This window comes from Solea senegalensis, linkage group LG20, assembly GCF_019176455.1.
Source record: "Solea senegalensis isolate Sse05_10M linkage group LG20, IFAPA_SoseM_1, whole genome shotgun sequence".
Classification (NCBI taxonomy): domain Eukaryota; kingdom Metazoa; phylum Chordata; class Actinopteri; order Pleuronectiformes; family Soleidae; genus Solea; species Solea senegalensis.
The window spans coordinates 6771711-6790555 of record NC_058039.1 but is presented as its reverse complement, the minus strand read 5'-3'; the positions used below and the strand labels follow the sequence as shown (position 1 = coordinate 6790555).

The 18845-nt window shown below is 46.0% G+C and overlaps 1 protein-coding gene across 2 annotated transcripts in view; it reads right to left on the bottom strand.

The window, feature by feature from the left end:
* Nucleotides 1–2527: 2527 nt before the first annotated feature.
* jarid2b (jumonji, AT rich interactive domain 2b) overlaps nucleotides 2528–18845 on the bottom strand; it is a 90395-nt gene continuing 74077 nt past the window's right edge. For both annotated transcript variants that reach the window (XM_044052135.1, XM_044052136.1), the window contains exons 6-18: nucleotides 17297–17541; nucleotides 10305–11730; nucleotides 8265–8842; nucleotides 6502–6594; nucleotides 6254–6372; nucleotides 5930–6000; nucleotides 5726–5840; nucleotides 5494–5599; nucleotides 5179–5361; nucleotides 4348–4478; nucleotides 4034–4220; nucleotides 3558–3665; nucleotides 2528–3340 (exon numbers count right to left, since the gene is read on the bottom strand). In XM_044052135.1, the coding sequence (XP_043908070.1) occupies nucleotides 3110–3340; nucleotides 3558–3665; nucleotides 4034–4220; nucleotides 4348–4478; nucleotides 5179–5361; nucleotides 5494–5599; nucleotides 5726–5840; nucleotides 5930–6000; nucleotides 6254–6372; nucleotides 6502–6594; nucleotides 8265–8842; nucleotides 10305–11730; nucleotides 17297–17541 (3593 nt within the window). In that variant the 3' untranslated portion in view covers nucleotides 2528–3109. The remainder of the gene's footprint in view (nucleotides 3341–3557; nucleotides 3666–4033; nucleotides 4221–4347; nucleotides 4479–5178; nucleotides 5362–5493; nucleotides 5600–5725; nucleotides 5841–5929; nucleotides 6001–6253; nucleotides 6373–6501; nucleotides 6595–8264; nucleotides 8843–10304; nucleotides 11731–17296; nucleotides 17542–18845) is intronic.

Here is an 18845-nt window from a genome sequence, read left to right as displayed (position 1 = left end):
TGCATCTTTTATCCACAGTGATTAGTTTCTTCTTCCTGACAACAGTTCCCGCGTACGATGATTAGGTCACAACAAAACGACAGCTGTCCAGCGATGCAGGCGTTTGTGCTTTCATTTACGCGTTTGGTTTTCAATTCCCACTCAGGTTCCTGCCCGGGAAGTGAAAGAAAACGACAAAACGTCCAGAGACAGTGTCCTGTCGTTTGAATTAGGTTCACAAGAAGATATCCAAAGAATATTTGAATTAAAAACCACAATAAATATGCTAAGAGTCTGACTCTTTGCATCATTACATTTAGAAACAGCTGTTTAGAGCAGTTTTGGCTGCATTTGTTTGCATATTGGGCTGTAAGTGAATGACTATTTTACTCGTCTTCATAATTTTAAAAATGTTCTCAACCGTAGTCATCCCTAGTTTGATACTGTAGGAAGCCAGAGTATGTGGAGAGAACTGACATGCACAGTCCACCAGTTCATGTGGCTTCCTCCTCCTCCTCCTCCTCCCTCCTTTGCTCTGAAGCTTTATAGTTAATGGAGCGATGGATTAGTCTGCCAATCATTTCTCAGCAAAAGTCTTCTTACTCGTTAAGAAGTCTGCAAAAAAAAAAGAGAAGAAGCAAAAATACTGAAGATGGAAACCATTTCATTATGGGTGTTTTTGCTAGTGGCCGATTGCTTTCATCACGTCTGTTAAAAGAGATCAAGTGACGTAGGACGACGGCAACTCTAAAAAATCACAGAGCGAGAGACACACGAGCAGGTTGGAGAAAAAAATGACAGTGAATTGTCGGTAAGTTTTTATTAAACCTTAAGTACAAACTGCAAAAGTAAAAAACTGTCAATATAACCAACATGAGACTCTCTTTCCAAGTGGAGGGAAAGGCCGAGATGCGGCACTAATAAATTAAGTCACCAGAGACCCCACTGTGAGCAAGTATTTCATACTGTAGAAAATGGAAGAAACAAAATCAAAAGACCTGACAAACAAAAGAATCCCATCAGAATAAAATATATTGTAAGGCCATAAAAACTTGACAACCACTTTTTATTGTTGAAAACACCCGACTTGGTATTTCATTAAATAGTCCTAAAACAGTTCAGTCTTCTGCGAGGGACGACAACCAACAAACTGGATTATAGGATTTTTCCTTGACAGTCACCACTGGCAAGCTCAGTGCAACATGAGTAGCTACTACATTTTTTGTTGAATTTTCAGTAATGAAAATGTAAAAACCCATTTTTATTTTATTTTTTTTATTTATTTTATTTTTTTTTTTAGTGAACACATCTTTTTTTCCCTTTTCTTTAAAAAAGTAAAGCTAAACAAACAAAACTAGGTTGAGGGGGGGGGCGGGGGTGGGGCAGTCGTCGGCTACTCAACATCTTTCTTAGTGATATAAGCAGCACTTAAAATTTTTATACACGTTTACCAGAGCAACCCTGTAAGCATCAAACTCACACAGATGAAGAAAGGGGAAATGTAAGGCTTTTTCTTCATCAAGCGCACTCCTCTCCTCGGGAACTTCTCTCTCTCTCTCTCCTCTTTAGTCCTTCCCTCCTTTCTTTCTTCCTTAACCCCAGAAAAGGCTCAAGTATTTAAAGAAATTTACAGGATTATGTACAAAAAAAAAAGTTGACGTTGTGTTTGTGTTGGACTTTATCCTCTCTCTCTCTTAAAGAACAAAAACACGCAACAATAAATCTGAAAAAGGTAACAAATGCAAAAGTCAAAAAAACACAAAAGGACAAGGAAAAAAAAACAACCTTGAATTTGATATTTCACATTTTACACACTTTGACTAGTGGCTCTACTTGAGATAACACGTCAACAAAAGAAGAAACAACAATAATAATAATATAATATAATAATTAATGTTTACTGGTACAGGTGAAACAAGAGGACTGGAAGAATGGAATGTTAACACGATTGCACATCTAGAAGCAGAGCAGCCTGAAAGCTTCTCTGCCCTGTGGGATTGGTGGAGTGTGAGCTCGCCATTCGCCGACAGCGGGCGGTAACCCCCAGGATTTTAATTCTGTGTTGTTTTACAGTAATTATAACCAACAGCACCAATAAAAATGGATCTCCTTGCTCAGTATCAGGCACAGTTTTCACTTGCTAGCGAAGGAGGGATCCCTCCATTTAAACCAGGAAGTGAGGTGAGCGGCAGCTGCAGCTCCGCCCCCTCTCTCACATCCACCAACGAAGAGAAACATCCACAGAAATGACAAAAAAAAACAAAAAAACAACGTACACAGAAGACTTTTTTTTTGCAAAGAAAACGACAAAGCTAAAATTTTCAAAACAGAACTCGAAAAAAACACATAACAATAAAACCAACATCTGTCTTTCAAGTTTTTACCTCGCGACACCAACACCCCTTATAAAATAAAAAGCAGGAGCTGCATCAAAGACGCCTAAAATCAAATCAATAAAAAGGAACTCCTCCTCTTCCTCCTCAAACAAGGACAGAGGGAAACTTTGGGTCACTACTTGATATCATTTTTATATCAGAAATCCAGGGAGAAAAAAGGCCACCTTTACATTTTGTTCGTCCCATGTTCACAGTTGGGTGATGCACGATGAGGAAGGGGGTGAGGGTTCAGTGTCATAAAGGGGGAGGAAAGAGTGATGCATTAAAGGGAGGGTGAAGATAAAAAGGTGGGAAAAGACCCATCAAGTCTTTGTTGTGACTGTTCTGAACTTAATGCTCATAATGTGAGGAGGGTGAGGTGGGTGAGGTGGGTGAGGTGGAGGCCGGGGGCTCTAAAAGTCATACAGAATAAAAACAAATTATTCTTTCACACTAGTGCAAAAAAGACAACTTGTTATCCTTTTTTTTTTTCCTTTTTCATATCAACAAGCTTGTCGTACTAAGGGGGGAGGTGATTTCTTTTGGGATGGAGGGACTGAGGATTTTCAAAGCTCAAAAACAAGCCATCTTAAATATCAGGCGGTGGAGGAAGGATTGACAGTGATCCTGCTTTATGTGGAAAAGAAAAAAAAAAGAGAGTTGAGTGAGGTGTGTGTGTGTGTGGAGGGGGAAGGGGCGGGGTCGGGAGGTGGTTGGAGCTGGACGCAGGGCACAGCACACCCGGGCGCCCGTCCTCAGGACACAGCCGCGGCTTTGGGCATGTGGCTGGAGGACAGGCGGGACAGGGAGACCTCCACAGTGGTGCGCTTCCGTGGGCCGCGCTTAGCCGGCAACGCTTTAATGGGGCTCAAGCCAAGACAGGGTTCCCCCCCTCCTCCACTGACGACGACTCCCCCACCACCGCTAGTGCTGTTTTTTAACATGGCCCGACCACACACCTGGCTCACCAAACTGTTAATTTGCTCCTGAGAGAGAGAGAGAGAGAGAGAGAGAGAGAGAGAGAGAGAGAGAGTGAGAGAGAGAGAGAGATGGGGGGATAGAAAAACATTTCATTCTTTAATAAATCCCAAGCACAGCACTTGATCTCAGTCATGGTGAATAATCTGCTCCCTGGAGCCGTGTAAACCGAGCTGACGTCTCCCCCTCCTGGACAGAGAGAGAACTGAGCCACCAGTCACTCACCTCGTCATATCGGTACATCATCTTAAGGCCTCTGCAGGACTTGTGCTTCTCCACATAGCGCAGTGCACACTCTAGACAGAAGACCACGTTGTCGGTCTCCTGAACCACCTGCACACACACACACACACACACACACACAGAGAGCCCAGATTAGCCCGTTTCACTGTTGTCATCAATCACTCATGCCGTCGACTCTTATTATGCCGCAGGAAAGTCAATATGTTTGCGCATATAATACAATATTGTGGCGTTTCATTTGATACAGCTGTAGTCGATGGTTCAACACTGGCTGGATGTGCGTGTTACTGCGGGGCATGATGCAAAATAACAGCTACACACTGAAAACCATCGTCAACCGTGCAGTTAGGAGCCTTCAAACTATTTTTAATATTGCATGGGATGAAAGCAAACATCCCAAAATGCATCTCAACCGGTTTACAGTGTGCAAGACTCCTGTGCTGTTTCCGTGCTCTCACCATGGACAAGTAGCAGAGATGCTGGCAGATCTGGCAGCGTCTCTCTGAAGATTCCAGTGCGAGCCATTTCCCGCGGGGCTTCTTGCGTCCTTCACCAGGTGCGAGGCTGCTGTCATGCGTGCCATAGCGAGCAGAGGAGAGCAGACCTGCCTTGTAAAGTTCCTGCCGTTGGTGCAACTCTATGTTCCTATTTGGGGGGGGAAGAAAGACCACACAGTCGGATCGACAGGATTAGAAAACGTGCGTTAACAAATCCAGTCACGCAACATCGACCTGCTTCTGTGTGTCTGGTGTGCGCAGTCCTGCGTCCCTACCTGAGATCTTTGAGTAGGGCGGAGATGGTGGCGAGGAGAAGGCCGTTGTCCCTCTTCGACTCAGCTGCGGCAATCTGGTACAGTAGCTTCTCCATGGAGAAGGGTTTGGCGATGCGACGACATTTAAGGTCCTGCAACAAAAAAAAAAAAAAATTAATCAGAGTGAATGAGACGTTCTCGTTGTTTCTGAGCCACCATCAAATTGTTTATGACGCATTTGCTGCCCCGAAATCACGTGATTCTGTTCAAACCCAACCTAATACGACTGTGAAACGACTGCCGTGCTCCAACAGTACTTTACCGTCTTTACATGTGTGTGCAGTGTAAAACCATGGACTGTGTTCACTCGCATTAATATTCCTCCACCAACCACCAGTTGAGTCGCAGTGTAAATCAGACTCTCATGTAGTGAAGGCGTTTAGAAGGAATTTAATAAAAAAAAAATGAAATAAGTGTATTTTTTTGATTTGTGACATAGGAATATATAAATAAAATCAGTTTGACTTGACTTTGTTTGTTCTTCTGTTTTCACATTCAGAAAGATCTGAGGAGCATATTTCCACCGACGTGTTGAGAGTCATTTCATCTGTGGCTATGAATGTACGTGTTCTCCTGTCACTGTAATGCCTATAATGAGAGGAAGGAAGTTTGACTCCTCTTCTGTTAGAGCCGTGATAAGGTCTAACGGTCCAGAGGCTGCTCATGGTCGCAAAATAAAGAGTTCTCGAGGAATTACGAATAAAACGGCCGTGACGTAAACACGCACACGTTGTGATCGTGTATGCATTTATAGAACACATTTCTACATCCTGTTTTACTTCACATGCTGACCTTTGCAGCCTGGTAACCCAGGTTCATCCAGTGCGGCGTGGCAAAGTGCACAGTCTCTGACACGCTGTAGCCACAGCACACTTTAGAGACAAAGGCACCTGGGAAGCAGACCACAAACTGCCCGCTTCGCTGGACCGTGCGGTAAACCTTGATACCTTCACGGCACAGCACCTCTGGAGAGATCTGGAGTGGGAGGGAAGGGAGGGGAGAGATAAGGAGGGAGGAAGACGGGTTTTACACCTCTGTCGCTCTAAATCTCTGGAAATGGGCGAATGTTCAAAGAGGTTCACGGAAATACGCTGATAAAACACTGACCATAATGTTCTTTTCCAACATTTCTAGTCCTGGGGTGCCATTGGCCTGAAGCAGTGTATGGACCACCTTGTCCAGCTTAGCCTTCTCCTCAGCAGGGACAGAATACCTGTGGTAGGAACACGCAAAGAGACAAAGACAGGTGTTTTTTTTGTCCCATCATAACGTTTAAAAAAAGAATTACAATCTCCACAAATACTAGTGACGCAGATGGCAGAGCCTGGTGCTCACTTACCAAATGCAATCAGCACCAGTGTGTAAATAATCAATATATGGAAGGCGGTTTTGGTCTCGAGACCAGCATGAGGTAGAATAGACCATGCCAATGTTTAGCCAGGGAATAGTCACCCCTGAGGAGACAGAGGAAACAGAGCAGGGGTCAGACGCAGCTCAGAGTCACACTATACACAAAACATGCTTTTTATATGTGTGTTCTTACCAGGCACAGCACCCAGATGCCTCAGAATGGATCCAGGATTATTGGGGAGGACAGTGAGGTTCCAACCATGTCTGAGGTAAAGAGACAGAGACAGAATAGCTCAACTACGGCTTTTCGTTGGACTACTGTCCTCGTCCAAATACACAAGCACTTGCGGGGGAATTGGTTTATTGAACGAAGAGCATCTGCCGCCGCTACTCCGGCACCTGGGCCAATTTAGTACAATTTCAGTCGCACACCTTATGTTTACTTGTATTTTTAAAAAGACCATTTTATTTTAGCCAGAATAATTCATTCATTGCAAAAAGTGTGAGGTCTACATACTTTGAGAATGGCTCTGATTTTCCTGTGGGGAAACCACTGCCATGTGTACTGGTGTCCACCTTCCCACAATGCACTGCCACGTGGCTGTCTCTCTGCTCCACAGTCCTCCAGTACTCTTGCTACAGAAAGACAAAGACGGAAGGACAGCGGGTCAAGCTCAAGAACGCATGAAACAATCAAAGGTCATCATTAGTTTCTTGATGAGCACTGAAGTTACTGCGCTTTAATAAAGACGTTAGCGTGCTAACCTCGACCTCAGCAGCCCCCGGTTCCTTGTTAAAGCACATGGTCATGGTGTTCCGGGCTATCCTGAAGAAATTAGTCAAAGACACCGATTTCCCCTGCAACAAAGAGACATAAAACATCATGAGTCACAAAGGAATCTGGAACAAAAGAAAAAAAAGCTCCACATGGTTACTGTTTTCAGTCGTGGGCGAATGGCAAATATGAAACAAGAGCGTGACTTAAAAACCTTTAAACAATATATCGATTTACGTCAGTTGACTCGAGGTTCCGTCTCTGAACGCGAGGACAGCTGGTCTAAAGAACGCATGCACAAAAGTGTATCTGCTGTACATGTGGATATACTGTACATTTCCCAGGACACCTTTATTTCCGTGGCCCCCCCTCGCAAAGCACCAGATACGTTTCCCCGGGAATCTGCTGCCAGAGAGAAGCTCTGAAGGTGGCCGTAAATCTGCCAGCGCTGAGTCCAGGGATGTATGGACCCCACTAAAAAGATGTCCCTGGGAATTCTTTATCCTCTCACTGCCAATTCATCTCTCTCTTTTTTTTTTTCTCTTCTTCATAGGTGAGCAGATTTTTTTTTTAAACCGACAATAGCATCAGAGTTGTAAAGTCAGGCAGTTAAATAATCCAATACAGTGGCGGCTTTGTAAGCACGGACAAGCCGGGCCAGTTAGGAAGTAGCTCTCTTATCCAGACCTTTCCTGCTGCAATTAGAGGTAATTATACCCTTGACATGCACTTTGTTCTGTGGACACATTAAATGAAATATAACCTCCTCTCGGGAACCACTCTCGGTGGAAAATACACCCAAATCTGAGCCGTGGAGAAGAGTGATGGGTCATATTTAGACAAGGCTGTCCTGTCAGCACGGTGACAGCCATTCACCTGTCACGACGTTGAATAGTGCCTCTGTAATTCAGATGTCTGCGCACTGTACTGGGTCGTACACACGGATTTATGACAACGAAAAAGAAAAGAAACGGAGAAAATCCGCTTTCAAATGTGCCTTCACTTCATCAAGCTGCTGTGGCAGATAAACACAGCACAAGTATGTGTGATTGTACTGTACATGGCATGTTTTCACTCGGGCACCTGCTTCCCAAAAAAAAAAACAGCGTTTAAAGGCTCCCAAATACGAGACAAAAACTTTTGAGGATTCTCCTAAACTCAGTCCTCAGGGAAATGGCTGCGACCAAGAGCATGAGCTGAAGGAGGGGAGCCACAGAGAGAGAGAGGGTTGGATTAAAGGGCGGAGAGGGCTGGAGAAGGTGGGGGCGGAGAGGGCTGGAGAAGGTGGGGTTTGTGTGTGTGTGTGTGGGGTTTTGTGGGGCTGCCTTCTCTTTGACCTACATTTCAGTCAGCCAGAATCAACACAGCTGCTGGCAGACAGACGGGAGGTGGGAGCATATCAACTGTGCTTGAATGCAAACCACACACACACACACACACACACCACAGCACAGCAGTAATTAAGAAAACCACAAGACATGCGAGGTACAACAACCCTCATGTCCCTCATGCTCACACAGGTATTTAAGTATCGCTCCATGTAAACACACATGCTTTCACAAACTGGACACTATGACAGGCAGCGGCGTGCTGACGTTACTAAACGCCAATAAGAAAGTAGAGTAGAGTTGTAAACAAATTGCACAGCGCAGCTCGGCTCCTTTTAAAAGGACATTTTGCTACTGCTGATGGTAAACAGTAGCTCAAAGCACTAATGTGTGACATAAACGGCAAAAGTCTTCTTCATCCTCACCTTGTAAATACATTTGTGCTGGTCAATGACAATGCTCCTGTCCTCCTCCACCTGCTGCTGCTGCTGCTGATGCTGCTGCTGCTCCTCCTCCTCCTCTCCATGCTGCCTGTCCTCTTTGCCTTGTTTTTCCTGAGCGAAGAGCCGGCGCCGGCCTGCTTTGACCTGAGCCTCCAGGTCCTTCAGATGGTGATACACTCCATTGGTGCGCTGGTGTCCTGTTGTTCCTCCCACAATCCCACCTACCAGACCGTTCTTGGGCTCATAGCGTGGCAGGACCAGAGCACTTGGCGCTGAAGTGTCTGAAAGCCCCTCCAGAGGTCCCCGACGAGACTCCAGGTTCTTTTTCTCCTGCAGCACCTCGGCCTGCAGTCGCAGGCGCTCCTCAGTAACGAGCGAGTCATAAGAGAGGATGTACTGGAGGTAAGCTTCCTGCAGCTTGGCCAGCCGGTCCTGTGCGGACTTAGGGATGCGCAGAAGGTCGGCCAGCTTGGTCCACTTCTTCAGGTCCATCACCTGCTGCATGCCGCCCATGTCATTGATGAGCTGGAAAAAACGTGACAGGTCCACTTCACAGCCACCTGTGTGGAACAGAGAGAGACGCAGAAGTTTAATTCAGGGAACGTGAACGAGTTGTTTTCACTCGTCTACCCCTGGGTTTAAAAAAATAACATAGAAGTGAAATCAAATCATGAAGCCAGTTATCTTAGAGCATCTGTTTCTCAGGCTAATGATGCCATTTCCTCCAGCCCAGTTCATTTTATTGGAAATGGCCAGTTGAGCAATCGACTTTCAAACTGATCTGAACCATCACTGCACCACACAGAGAAACAAATGACTGTTAATGCAGATCTGATCTGTTGGGCACAGTAAAGGAAGTCATTTGGAAGCAGAGCCTCCTGGCTGGGTGAGGCAAACCCACTGTGACTCACTGGCTGCCAGGTCTCTCTGGCTCACGGCCACAATTACTGCACTCACGCTGAACTGATCTGGACACAGCTGGAGATGAGATGAAAAACTATTTGCACAACAGTGCTGTAAAAGTCATATCTGCATTAATGGCCTAAATGACTGGGAAAACTCTGATACAGTTTACATTTGAACTGCGTGGTAAACTCGACGAGGAGATATCGCTTTTTGCCAATTGTTCGACATTGTTATCGTCGTCTATAAACTGAAAGATGAAATTTCGGAGGGAAAGAGGCGTTTAGAGCATCTGTTTCTGTTGATGTCATAACTTGATGAGATTGATAAAGGGAATTTAAGACTGCAGGACCCCCCCCGAGCTGGTGAACATAATCTCCTGGTGAAATCCATAACTTTCTCTCCTCGACTGTAGCTCAGTGTTCAGTTTGTCACGTTAGCCTTTATCGCCTCGCGCACATTTATTCTATATATAGTGCACATACCGTAGCTGTGTTTCCAGCAGGCAGTGGAGCGCTCACTGTGATTTTTTCCACAGTGGGGTGTGAACACCAGATGTGGCTGTTGCATCAGCTACAAAAATAGCCTGGCATCATACTATCATGACACAGAGTAGCCCAATAAATTCTATGAGCTTTGTTTAAAGAGAAACACAAACGAACGTAACGCACAGTATTTAAAAAGTATTCCTGCACAGAAATGACGATTCTCTAAAGACCAAAAAGACTCTTAAGGTGTCGGCACTAGATTCCCCAACTGCCTTGTTTCCACCAAGCAGTACAGTATAGTTCAGCTCAGCTCAGATCGCCTCGGTATGGTTTGGAAATGTTCACCCTGATCTGTTTCCACCGCAGAATGACTGGGCTGGATAAGTACATTCCAAAGCTATTTACGTAGAATGCGGCAGTTATGTAATTAGCATAATTAACATAACGACAGTGGAAATACAACTCCAAACATGACGTGCTGAAACTGAACTGATATAAACTGACTGGTGGAAATGGGACTTAAAGGCTGAACATGACAGATAACGCAGTTATAGCTACTCTTCACAACATAAAACCACGTGCGATGTACTGGACTGAAGCGAACACAAGAGACACACTCTGGCTCACTCACCAATGACCGGTGACTCATCCATGGTAATGCCCTGAGATTTAAGGTGCTTCCGGATACAGGCCAGCCGCTGCACGTTGGGGCCCCAGCGCCGGCCCAGCATGTGCACCCTCTGCACCTGTGTGACAAAACGCATCTCCTCGCTCAGCTTGCACTCGGGCCGCCAGTCCGGAGGCGGCACCACGCGGCACATGCCGGCTCCTTCAGCCTGTTCCCTCACTGCATCCAAGTACACCAGAGGATCCTGGAACTCCCGCGGTGCTGGCCGGAAGACGGGCACTTCGCCGAGAGCTGCCCAGCCCTCTGGCCGACTCCTCTGGCGCTCCCATTCTTTGTCCTGCTCGCGTTCTTTCTGCCGTGTCATCTCTTTCTCGCGCTCCCACTCCCGCTCAGCGGGCCGCAGTGCCGCTGGTTTAAGCTGTCCGGGGCTGTTGGTGGACGTAAGCACAGAGGTGGTGGTGGAGGAGGAGGAGGTTTGCAGGGGGTCTGAGGTAGTGCTGGCACGACTTGGGTTCTGTAAGTGATTCTGGCTTGCTGAGGGAGAGGAGGAGGATGAGCTCCGACCATGGGACCTGCTCTGCTGCTGCTGTGCTTGTCGTATCAACATCAGCTTGCCGGCTGATGCCCGCTTGGGTCGCTGGTTCACCGGCTCCGTATTGGCTGCTGGTGTAGAAAGAGGTGGAGTTTGTTGGGGAGGGGGAGTTGGAGGCGGGGTAACAGTTGGAGATGGGGGTGTTTCTGCTGTATGTCCATTAGAAACTGGAGTGGTAGGAGCGGCGGTCTGCATGGCAGCTCTCTCTTGATTGGCCACCTTCTTACTACTGCTGCGCGTCTCCAGAGGAGTCAGTTGAACTTTGGCCTTCTTGGCCTCAGTGCCAGTAGTTTTGGCTTTCTGCTCAACAATACCTGTCCCCACTGCGTTGAGCACAACCTCCAGACGCCGCTTGGAGTTACGCAGCCCCTCTCGACCGGGACACTCCCCCTGGCACTGTCTCTGACTGACCTCCTTAGCCAGGGTGTTGTGCCGCTGCCCGTTTAGCCTCCCATTGAGGCGGGCACCGGCAGACACATTGTGCAGCCCATTGGATAGTAGCACCTGTTTGCGAGTTTTTGCATTGCTGTGGTGGGCTGGTGCCACTGCTTTTCCTGAGTTGGCCAGCCCGTTGCTGGCTGCTGACTGGCTGTGCTGATTGTGATTGTTCGCTGACGATGGTGCCGAGGCGGCGCTGTTGTGTTTGTTGCTGTTGCTGAGTTTGGTTTTCTTGCCCAGTTCTCTCTGTTTGGCTTTGGTGTAAGTGACGTGGCCCTTGGACACGGTGGCTGTGTACTTCTTCACAGTTTTGGACGGCAGCCGGAAGTCGCGGCTCTTTTTGGCACCACCGACGCCTTGTGCTGAGCTTGCCCGCGTCAGCCCGTTCACTTTAGAGACCTGAGAGCCACATAAAAAAGGAGGACAAAGATGGGACACATTACACAAACTGAATAGATCATGTTATCACAAATAATTGGACCAAATTCTATGTGGAAAACCTAAAAAAAATGTCATGCTAATTAAAAATACTTTTACCATTATACAAAAATCCACACACAGGATTTCCACACACACGATACATTCAGGGGCAATGGCACAACCACACTCCACGAAGAAAAGGGCCAAACTTTCAGCTGCAGTAAAACATTTAGCCAAAGCTATTTGTGGAGACCTACGCTATTCATTAGGGAACAAATCAACTGTCTGGATTACTGTGTATCCAAATGCAGAACACTCTTGTAAACTGCAAATCAAACTGCTGTCAAAAACCATATCCTGAGATAAACAACACTTAAGAATGGGTAGAGAAAAAAAAAAGATGGTAGACATGAGAGAAAGAGGAGGAGGAGGCGGAGGAGAGGTTGGCTCCATGGTTTCTGCGAGCAGATGGCTGGACAGTATGAGGTAGGAGGTGGGGTCGTTGGGGTGGAATAAAATCCCATCCAAGCACATAAAAACAGCCTTTTATTTGCTATGGGTTTCCTTAAACGCTATAATTCAAGTTCTGTGCTATGAATAAATGTTCAGCCTGTGTGTGTGTGTGTGTGTGTGTGTGTGTGTGTGAGAGAGAGAAAGATGGCAGTTGAACTAGTGTGTGTGTGTGTGTGTGTACATGCGTGTGGATGCGTGTGAGGCCACCAGCTGTAGATCCGAGGTTTGGGACAGTGGTGTCTGGTTCCATGTTGGCTCACTGGCTACAGCTGTGGCAAGAAATGTGGTCACCCAGTCTCTCTGTGTGCAACAAGCTTTACAGCCAGTTCACGACATGTTAAGAGACCACTGTGTATTTCTGTCTGTCTTCTGTGTTTCACTCTTCACTCACTGTTGCTCCATTTGCATCCATCACATGCTGTATATTTGTAGGCATTTCTAAGAATATCAGTCTCTCTCTCCTCCTCCTCCTCCTCCTCATCATCATCTTTATGTTTTCATGGCCTACTGTCAGTGCTGCCAAGTTTCTCTTTCCCTCTTTTCTTTTTCTCCCATTTGATATTGTGTGTGTGTGTGTGTTATGAGAGAAGGCCAAGCAGAGAGTTAGAACTTAAAGTAAAGAGATTAGTTTTTGGTTGCCAATATTTGAATAAGCTGAGCTGGAGGTCATGTATCTATAGTTTTGAAGGGGGCTTGTTTTTTTGTTTTTTTTTGCCAAAAATCATGCAAACAAAACAGGGATAGACAGATGAGACATGAGCTACTACGGCGCTGTGGTTGTCTTTAGAAAAGAAATCTGGATCTTTAATCATGTTTCACTGGCAGCTACATGCAGCATCTGTGGAACTTTAGCCTCATCCACACTGAGACTGTTGTTAAGAAAGTTTTCTTTTAACATGACGTTGTTTAAAAGAAATGTTTTCATCCACAATAAATAAAGCGACAGTGAACGTAAGAGCAAGCGAGAGATGTGAGGTTATAAAGTCATCGTTTTCACAAAGACGCTTATTGGTTCTATACACGGAAGCGCGTAAAAGTGAGGCAATTAAGAGATTTTTCCACTGCTGGTTCCGTGCAGATAAAAAGCTACACAACTTTCGCGGATTCTCCTTAACTCATTCTTGTGTTAATGGCCCCATTCTGCAGACAAATGAGGGAGGATGGGAGAGATGGAGTTATCCATCACAGTCATAGGAGCCACAGGAGGGAGGTGACATCCAGCCCATTGACAGGTTTGTCTTTGAAGGGCTCTCTTTTCACACTCTCTCTCTGTGTGTGCGTGTGTGTGTGTGCGCGCTTGTATTTGTTACCTCTTTAGGTCTTTTTCTGGCATAAAAACTGACCTCATCAGGACCAGTAGTCCTCAAAACCTGGTCCAGAAGCTAATTTCTGATGAACTGATTACATTTAGGACCAAGATAATGAATTGTGGTTAGGTTAAAGTTAAGGTTAGAAAATAACGCCTAATTAAAGCCGTTCAAATTATTGGAAATCAATGCAGTGTCCTGAGAAGAATAGCTGTGTGAATCTGTGTGTGTGTGTGTGTGTGTGTGCACTGAAGGACCCACACACACACGCACATGTACTGTATTGTGTTTGTCTCAGGTGGCAGGGGGCTGACACAAAGACCAGGCCATTAAAAGATAAGGGGGGACTGAAACCGAACCCTGTCTCCGTCAATCACTCCCCCACACACACACACACACACACACACATATCTTCTCATAATAGAAAAAACAAGAGGTATCTGGAAAAGAGTCAGGAAAAAAAGGGGGCGTTTGCAAAAGAGTCAGTGGAGGAAAACTGCACACGTACTGTTTAAAAAGCACGACTGATTTAATGTAAAATATACCGCACAACTGCACTGCTATGGGGATTTTACTGCACACAACATTACAAAGTTTAAACTGAGCTATTTTTTATTCCCAGTTCATAATTATGTGTGTATGTGTTCAATATCTCCACGTGTTACAGTGATGCTGAAATAGCGACTCGCTGCTAAAGCAGCATTTGTTCCCGCAGCTGCTATATTTGTCCCTGCCACAGTTTGCTGACAAAGCGTCGACTGTGAGAGACACGCTGTCATGACCACCTCCCGCCACACGGGGGCTCAGTGGACCGACCATCTGTCAGGGGCCTGTGGTGACTGAGCCTCCCCTCACTTTTCTCTCTCTCTTAAATGATTTGGCCTGATGGGGAAAGAAGGATGGTGAGAGAGAGAGAGAGAGGAGAAAAAGGAAAGAAAGAAAGAAAGAAAGACAGAATAGAGCATACACACAGGTTTGTGCAGCTATTCTTCTGAGGACACTGCATTGACTTCCATTCGTTTGGACAGTCTAAACAAAGCGTTATCCTTACTGGTCCTGACAAGGTCAGTGTTTATGCCAGAAAAGGGCTAACAAATACACACACTCACACACACACTCACACACACACACACACAGGCAAGGCAAGGCAGTCAGAGACCGTTCTGGAGTGGATTTCAGTCGCACGTGAGCGAGAAAAAGGGAGGGAGAGGGAGGTGGGTCTAGATGACATCATGTGTTGCTATAGCCCAGCTGAGGCCTGGCAGGAAGATTTTTAACAGGCAACATCTGCAGGAGTCAGCCCTGAGAAGAACAGGGGAGAGAGGGAGAGAGGGAGAGAGGGAGAGAGAGAAGGCCAGCCAGAGGATAGAAGGAGACGAAGAGACGAGGTTTAACCCTTAAAAAGCCTGCCGACTGACAAAAGAAGCAACATGTCACCGCCACATTCACGCTTCTTTTGTCAGAATGTCGCGGCGGCTCTCGTCAGTCGGAGCTCCCGTTGTGACGAGCACCTCCTTAAACAGTATAACAACGAGCAGCAGCATGTGGACGTCAGCAGCGGCTACTTTGTGTAAGACAGTAAAACCACCCGCAGTGCGATCGTCGTCTGCGATAACACAAATCACAACACACTGCGTTCTTCATCAGTGACAGTTATTTACTGCCAGATCACCTTGATGCTGGCAAAGACAGAGGTCACACAGTGATAAAAAGATTTCACTAACTTTAAGGGAGAGCTCAACAGGTACTGGCAAAAAAAAACAAACACACACACACAAAAAACCTAAGAAAACCACGGTGAAAATCTAATCTAATGTTATTTAATAAATTATGTTATAGTACAGGGGTGTCAAACGTACCACAGACCTTAATCCTAACGTGAAATACTATATTTTTCCGTTGCAGACTAAATGTTTTGTGATCTGTAACATGTAGCGCACGTGAGTTCATGGTAAACTGAGGCATAACATTGTGGAAATGTTACGTTTCTATACAGTTGATGTTTTGTAAAGACTTTGTTTGTAAACTAAAATGAGTTTAACGCCCCTGTTACAGTATACGGGAGGTTCATCGTGGATTTTCAAGGACAAACAAGTGACCAGCGCAGTAGTTTGGATCCTTGCACACTTCACTTGTGACTGCGTACAGCTGCCTTGCCAACCTCCCCACTTTAATTATTTTACTAAAGAGGATAGAATCACATTGTTGTAGAGAACATTCCCGCCACAGTGCATATATTCTGTTGGCACGAGTCACTATTGAATTACGGAGAATTGAATTATGATAATGCCTTTACCCTTCGCTTTTATACAAACAACGCATAGGTCTTTCTTTTTTTTCTCTTCTTCTACGGCTACATAATCACTTAACCTTTTATATGACTAAGCCTGTAGTTTCACAGTCAGTCGTGTGTATAAATGTGTGCACACACACACATGCTAATTGGAGGGAGAGTAAATGGGGGGAAATAGCACTAATCCTTCCGAGTGACTGGAGCCATGTTGTCAAGGGCAAGATCCGTCTCTTTGACACAGAAGAGAGAGAGGGAGGTGGAGGGAGGAGTACGGCATGAGAGAAGGAGGCTGAGGGAGATGGAGATATGAAGAGAGAAAGGTGGACTGACGGTGCACAAGGAGAAAAACTCAATTCAACGCGAGGAGTCAAGAAGAATCAAGCAGGCTGCCGGCAGTGAAATGAAAATGGACGAGAGCGTGCGTGCGTGTGTGTGTGTGTGTGTGTGTGTGTAAAGGAAGAGCTGCAGAACAAAGACAAAGTGGGTGAGCGAGGCTGAAGTTTGTCTTGGCAGACGAGACGCTCTCGTTCAGTTTCATTGTTGGTTTTACTGGACGATTCCAACAATTCCAGCCACTTTAAAACACCTAAAACACACTGGCCTGAGTCTGCATCAGCAGTTACAACAACAACAACAACAACAACAACAGCCTGGAGGTTTCTGAACATGAGAGGAAATGGAAAATAAGACAGCCAAGAGGAAAATGTGAGATGAGAGTGAGAAAAAAAAAGAATAAAACTAATTGTCTCAGCAGACAACTGCTCCAGATTAGCTAATGTGGTGATAGCAATGCCAGACTAAAGCCACCTCCACTCACTCTCTCTCTCTCTTTCACTTTCCTCTCCACTTCTTCCTTCACTGTGTGGGGCTCCTTGAAACCTGCTAAGTGCCATAGAGGGAGGCAGGCTTTTACAGCCCCTAGCCAGGACTACTAAATATAGCTGCAGTCTCGACAGGACAAAACACAATCATTACTCTCTCTCTCTCTCTCTCCTTCTCTCTCTCTTTCTCTCCGACGCGAAAGAGGAGTGGGGAGGAGATGAGATAAAAGTGAGCTAAACAAAAAAAGGGAAGAATGTGGAGAGGCCAGGCAAGCAGGAAATAAGCAATAAAAAGAAAGTACAGAGGGAGGAAAAATTATTGTGAGGGAGATAACAGAAAAGATGAGGCAGATGGTGAAAGGAGAGAAAAGAGAGGTGGAGCTTAATTTGGCACATGAGCCAAACAAGCATGATGATGCAAGAATTCCAGGGGAGTTAAACAGCTGATGCAAACCATTCACCAATGCAACAATACATGACGGTCACATTACTATTGACCCTCAAGCTACAACAACACTCTCATCCTTTTTCTTTTTCCTGTCTGTGGGGACCCTACGTCGTGTTATGGCTCCATCATCTTTTTACAAGAACAGCTCCTGGCCTCACAGTACCTGCTTCCGCAGCTCCTCAGCAGCTCTCCTTGGTGGCAGCCCGTTGGCTGAGCCTCGGCTGCTGGCCATGGCCAGCAGCTCCCTGGCGTGTTCCCGCGCTTCTGCCCGCTCACTGCGCTCCCTCAGGAGTGGCGGAGGTGGAGGTGGAGGAGGTGGCAGTGGTGGGGCAGGTGCATCCCTGCCGTGAAAGCCAGCCTTGGGCCTCGGACTCTCCCTGATCCCTGCTTTGCTGTGGTTGTTGAACACTGGAGAGGAAGAAAAACAGAGTCAACGTGTAATTAATACACGAGAGGAGGAGGAGGAGGATCTTAACAGTATTTTTAAAAGGTCTCTCAGTATATGAAGCAGAATTAAGCAGTCTTTACGATGAAATCATAAAAAAGACCTTGGGTTTCCTTTAGGGCTCTACTATGAGTGTGGATGGAAGAAGACACACTGCAGCAAAGCTTTGCAAGATTCAACATTAACCCTTCTGTTGCCGTCCTGTCGGCATGCATACGTCTATTCTCATTTCCATAACTCCTAGACCGTTTGTGATATCTGCAAAGTTCAGAGAGAAACAGAGCGTTGTGCCCATCCTCTGGACGTCCGCTACGGTTGAATAACTGCCAAGTATTGAAAGTGGAAGTTGTCCTAGAAAAGGTGGCAGAAGCACTCACTCATTTGACATTTTTTGACAATTCTACAGCCATATAATCTAAATAAATCCATGTTGCCCGATTATCATGATGAAATGTAGGAACTAACAGTATACGGTACATGCACTTAGTTAAAATAGATTTATTAAGAATTATGCAAACTGTGGAAAGACTATTAGGTAAGATATACCTATACACTGTGCGTTCCCCCCCCAAAGCTACTGTTTACTTATGCCAGTGTGTAGCCATACGCCGCCAACCAAACCACAGCGATCAAGTGGAAAAGCCCACACAAACATTGGAGTGACAAGCCTCTGGCGGACATATAGGCCCCAATCAGTAAAATATGCATGATTTAAGGCGAGCATGAGAACGTCTTTGTACTCCGTGTCAATGACCCCGTTGAAAAATGGACGCGGAGGACGTCAACCCACCGGGGATGATGCTAAGCGAGTCGAACGGCAGCAGAGCAATTAGCATTTGCATTTAACAGCTCCCTCTTCGGCTTTTACGAGGGTCAATTTTGGAGTTCTAATATCAACAGGCAACAGCAGTGTGCTTTGAAAGCGCGAGATGCGGCGCACGTTTCCGTCCGCAGATGATGGTTTTATTCCGTCGAGTGTTTTTCGCTCTACGTCTCGTGACCCAAAGTGAACGCCTGTGGGTCTCCGGGGCCTGTGAAATGGGAGAAACGGTGACAATTTTGAGAGGTGAACTAAGCAAGAAACTGAGCTCAATAAAAGCTGTTTAATTTAGCTATGTCAACATGGCACATGGCCTAGAACGAGAGCGAGAGCTGAAGAGTGGGAGCGTTGATGAATTGCCTACAATTCAGGGCCATTTCTGTCTCTCTGTGCCTCCCAGAATAAAATGCTTCTCTCTTCCTCGCTAATTATATTTCTCTCTTTCTT